General features: G+C 37.3%; 1 protein-coding gene across 1 annotated transcript; it reads left to right on the forward strand.

Moving 5' to 3' along the window:
- Positions 1-121: 121 nt before the first annotated feature.
- LOC120631552 (homeobox protein Hox-B6a-like) lies at positions 122-4,159 on the forward strand. The gene is made up of 3 exons (XM_039901184.1): positions 122-524; positions 3,333-3,487; positions 4,044-4,159. Exons 1-3 carry the CDS (start codon positions 248-250, stop codon positions 4,152-4,154), a joined length of 543 nt encoding a protein of 180 aa, XP_039757118.1. The 5' UTR covers positions 122-247; the 3' UTR covers positions 4,155-4,159.
- The last annotated feature ends 872 nt before the right edge of the window (positions 4,160-5,031 follow it).

Raw genomic sequence — 5,031 nt, forward strand, 5'->3', positions numbered from 1 at the left:
GAGTTTACTAGCTTCTGTATTAAAATAAGAGACCATTTCGTGTAGTATTTTTAAGATTTTGTCTTTAAATACTTCTACAAAGTTATTTTCTTTCAATAGAAATAGATTTTGTGAAGAAATTTAACTAAAAAACTAGAAATGACTTACTCGTATGTTTAACGAGATATAAATCGCGATCGCTATCTTTTTGGACAGTATTTTCAGTACATTCCAAAACTAAAAAATATCAACTAAATACAATTTAGTAATGGAGTATTTCAAAGCAAACTATCTTCTACAAAACAATGGAACCGAAAAGACCGATTTCCAAAACTTCGAGCCCATGATGTACCAGGAAGTTATAAATAACCAAGAGTTTCCCAACTACTTCCAAATGTTCTACGACTATAGAGCACCGCCTGACCACCAAAGCCAGGGTCCGGAAGCTTATCCTGAAGAGTGGGAGTGGCAGTGGGGGGAACCGGTGCTCGTGAAGGAGGAACATGTTCCTTCGCATGAAGAAAACATTGGTTTCAGCGAGGAAGGTAAGTCGAATAGTGTTATACTATACCACTACCGAATACTAAAAACCTTCCTACTGAATTAAGGTCTCTTGAGATTTTTACTTTCTGTGCCTACTCCGGTACTAGTCCGATCAATGAAGTTTAAATTATAGCATACTTGCTGATATCCGCGATTTCGTTCGCGTGGATTAAGGTTTTTTATTTCCGCAGGAATTATTTAAAAGCTCTCTGCACTCGGCTTAGCCCGTAATTAATTTTCTATTTTCCCTCAGGAACTTATAAAGGAATCGGAATATAAGGTAGCCTATGTTCTTTACCATGTCAAAGGCTTACATGCATGCCAAATTTCATCCAAATCCGTTCAGGTGATTTTGTGTGATTCAGTAACAAACATCCATACTTTGACATTTATAATAGTAGTAAGATATATATAGTTTTTATATTTGATGATAATTGGTCACTTTATCATGGGAGATAAGTAATATAGATAGTGAGATTTTAGAGTATGGAACCATCACGTTACCCAAATGTAGGTAGGCGGGCTATAACGACTATTACACACGTTAGTGTGAAAAATCTTCGAAATTGAGGTAAACTTCGTCAACAATACGACTGGTGTAAAAAAAAACCCTTACAAGTGTTCGCCCGACCCGGAAATTGCCTCGTTATCCGCAGTCAAATATCCAAAGAAGCAAGTGGATATTCCATACAAAGTTACGATACCGAAAATCGATTCATTATTGCCTGCTAAAGTCCTAGGGCCTTTTTTCAATTGGCATGCTATTATGTTCTTAATTTTATGCCGGCAAGAAACTCAGCAGTTGCTCTTTTCTAACATCAACTATTTACATTTTACATTTTAACAACCATTTTTCTATCTTATGAGAGATAAAAGCGGAGCCAAGTGCTTCCAAGCAACCTTGTCATTAAGAAATTCATCAATTGTTAGTAACCTCGCTGTGATAAATGTGTTTTAACATATTCTTTAAAGTCATGCATTGGAAGGTCCAAAATTATAAACTTATTTATAAATTCGTCAAAGCTCAATCCTACAAATGACGTTTATTAAGATTAATATTTGTCTTACAAATAGTAAGTAAGTGTCCTACAAATAGTAATGATATATATTGTGAAGCTACATTAAGAATACCTATTTCTTTTAAATTTCTCACGGAGGATATTCGTAAAAAACTTTTCCACGTCTCCTACTAGTCCAATGCTGGAGTAAAGGGTTGTCAGAAAGATAGGTGTAATTAACTACACCCAAAGCAACATGCATGCCAGTGCCTGATTAAGCAAGCGCGAGGTCCGTAGCAAATTCTTTAAAAGAGCCCTTGATCTGAGATGAGCGGTATTAAATATGCGTGGCCTTTTGCTACGTGGTTAATCCGGCACTGCATGCCCAACAAAGGTTTGCTCGAGATGGGTGACCGTAGTGGTAGTAGTAGCAGATGGGTGACCGTAGTGGTAGTAGTAGCATAGAGGAAGCTGCTGCCCGCTCTCCGCTATAATCCTTTAGTCGGCTTAGGAAACCTATGAGTAGAGGAAGGGAAAATTTTATTTTGCCTGCCTATAAAAGTCCACTGCTCCTGTCCAGTGTCCAGTCCAAAACTCTCAGGAGATTGACCACCGTAGCCAGATGAAATCGGTCAAGAAACTTAATACTTATTAACAGTCGCAAAACGAGAGCAAATCTGTAATGATTGCAGTCAAACGTCTAGTCGTAATGTAAGCACAGGTGAGTAGCACACAAGGTAAATGGGACTCAGATGGTGCGGCGCCGGCGCCATCTTGTTTACACGATAACCCATCCGCAGGTGGGTTTTATGAGTAGGATGTTTTGTTTTACTATCGCTGCGACGGTACAAAAGTAGATGGCTTGTGGCGGTCGTAAGTTAAGAAACTATGGGACTGCTTCACGACCTTCCGACAATTATGTCGGAAGCCGGATAGCCCAAACTTCAGTGGTGTCACTTTTTTACTTTATGTCAAGTGATAAAGACAGAAGTGAATAAGCTATCTGACACTTATCAGAAGCCGGTGGAATAGGCCCTATCTGTAATAGTAGATACTTTATGCAACAAGTACGGTTACATTTTGTTTTGAAGTACAGGCGGTTTTAGGCGCGCGAGCGATATGGAATCCGAGAGATACGCTATTCATATTACGATTTTCATCACGCTTTCGATGAAAAAACAGGCTTAACTTTAAAATAAGTTTTCAGAAATTAACTGACCACTTCAGCCTATAAATATATATATAATGTTAAAAGGAACATATTCGTGTTTAAAATATAACTTGAATGCAGTTACCTGCGCTAGGTTTCCTACCAAGGTATGCATAAAGCAGAAAGATTGCATAAATCGGCAGAAATGCTCCTCCTATACGAGTAATATATCCATTTTAGGGTAGGCAGTGCTTTTGTGCATGTATAAAGTGCACGGCACTGCTTGAATTAATGCGTCTATGAATTGTAAATAATTTTATCAAATTAAAAATTAATTTACTATATTTCAAAGATCTAAAATACATTTAACTCAGAAAATACGTACCTACTATTATCAGCCGCATAAAAACTCTTTGTTGGTTTAAATAAAGAATCTGTATTATCGAATAAGGTCCACCTTACGAGCATGTGTGATGTTAAAACAAGTATCTATATAACGGTATGTACTTCGTCTTACCATATTATAGAAGGTATTCATAATAATGAGAAACTTTTGTTTCACAAATTCTTAATGACTGCAATACTTTTCCAGAAGGATAAAAGTTTCAGCGCGAGGCGCTATCTACTTACGACGCTAATTAGGATTATAATTCTGTCCTCAGAAATGCGTTCTCCTTCGACAGCGGGTCGCAAAGAGCGCACCGCATTCAGCAAGGCGCAAATTCGAAGTTTGGAGGCAGAGTTCGAGCGCGCAAACTACCTGACGCGTCTGAGACGATACGAGATCGCAGTCGCACTACATCTCACTGAGAGACAAGTAGGTATCTGTGCAAGGCTAGCATCGGCAAGAGTTAAAAATCATATCCCCTGACAAGGGGTGAAATTTATGTTTCCACCTGCCAAAGTACAAACAGGTATTTCTGCACTGCACGTCCGGCAGGGTGATTTCGTATCTCGCGATAGCAATGCGACAGGCGTAGATCTTGCAATCACTGCTGTCAAACGTCACTTTTCCATACAATAAAGTGACATTGACAGCAGTGATTGCAAGATTTACGCCTCTCGCATTGCTGTCGCGAGATACGGAATCACCCTGCGGTTAGCATAGGCAGCAGTAAAACATTATAACCCCTGAAAAGGGGTAAAATTTATTGTCAAAACAACAAAACGGACAGGTATGTCTGCACGGTTAGCATACGAGCGAGTTAAAAATTATATCCCCTGACTTGGGATAAAATATATGTGTCCACCTACCAAAGCACGGCAATATGTATATTATTCATAAAAATAATATCATATAATCGTCAGTCATCTTAGTACCCATAACACAAGCTATTTTTTTTTTCATTTTTCAATTTACTTTTTTTTTTCAGGTAAAAGTTTGGTTTCAAAATAGAAGAATGAAATGGAAAAGAACTAAGGGGATTTCAAAGCACATAAAGAAAAAGGATTCAACAAAGGAATCAAATATGGCTGCGTTATAAAATAATAACACCAAAATAATTTAGTATTTTTAAAACTTAAGTACTTAGATACCTATAGGTTAGGTTGGGGAAAAAGTTTTTTGTAGTAAAATTTTAAAATGTATCGAATTTCTTCATTAGATTCACTCATCTTCACAGTACGAAAAAAAAATAAAAAATCACACATTTTCCTAATTTGAAAACTAGTTCATACATACTATAATGCGAAAATACTTTTTCTCCAACCTATTGTATCGTTATTGGTTTACTATAAAAATAACGAAATAAACAAGTCTTTACCTAATTTAATTAATTTGTTTTATACCACTACAAGTTAGCCTTGTACTGCAATGTCACCTGATTCTAACTTAAATGCAGTCTTAAGATGATAGCGGGGGATTAGGCAGTTATATTGAACCTGGAAATTGGCGGAGTCCACCCCCGTGCCTCGGAGAGAACGTAAAAGCCGTCGGTACCTTTTATTACAACTTACTTGTGGTATTAATCGTTAAAGTCCACCAACCCGCATTGGAGCAGCATGGTGGGTATATGCTCTAAAACCGCCCTATTAGAGACAAAGCCCGTGCCTATCAATGGGCCGTTAATAAGATGCGTATGTGTTGTAACATCTATGGACACTTCTGATAGTACTGACAGTAGCGCAAAATTCAATGCATAAAATTCAAAATTCATTTATTTCAATTAGGCCTAATAGAAGCAAACTGTTTTTAGTGACTATCTACAACATAAAGATATTACCTGTAAAATGCTAAAATCAATTGAACGAAAGCGTTTTTCGGCACTTTAAACGGAAATTGTAATCGATTTTAGACAGATTTGGGTCAGTATATTAACGAAAAATTACCTTCGGGCAGCCGTAATGGAAAGAAAAACAAAG

Source organism: Pararge aegeria, chromosome 18 (assembly GCF_905163445.1).
Source record: "Pararge aegeria chromosome 18, ilParAegt1.1, whole genome shotgun sequence".
NCBI classification, from domain to species: Eukaryota; Metazoa; Arthropoda; class Insecta; order Lepidoptera; family Nymphalidae; genus Pararge; species Pararge aegeria.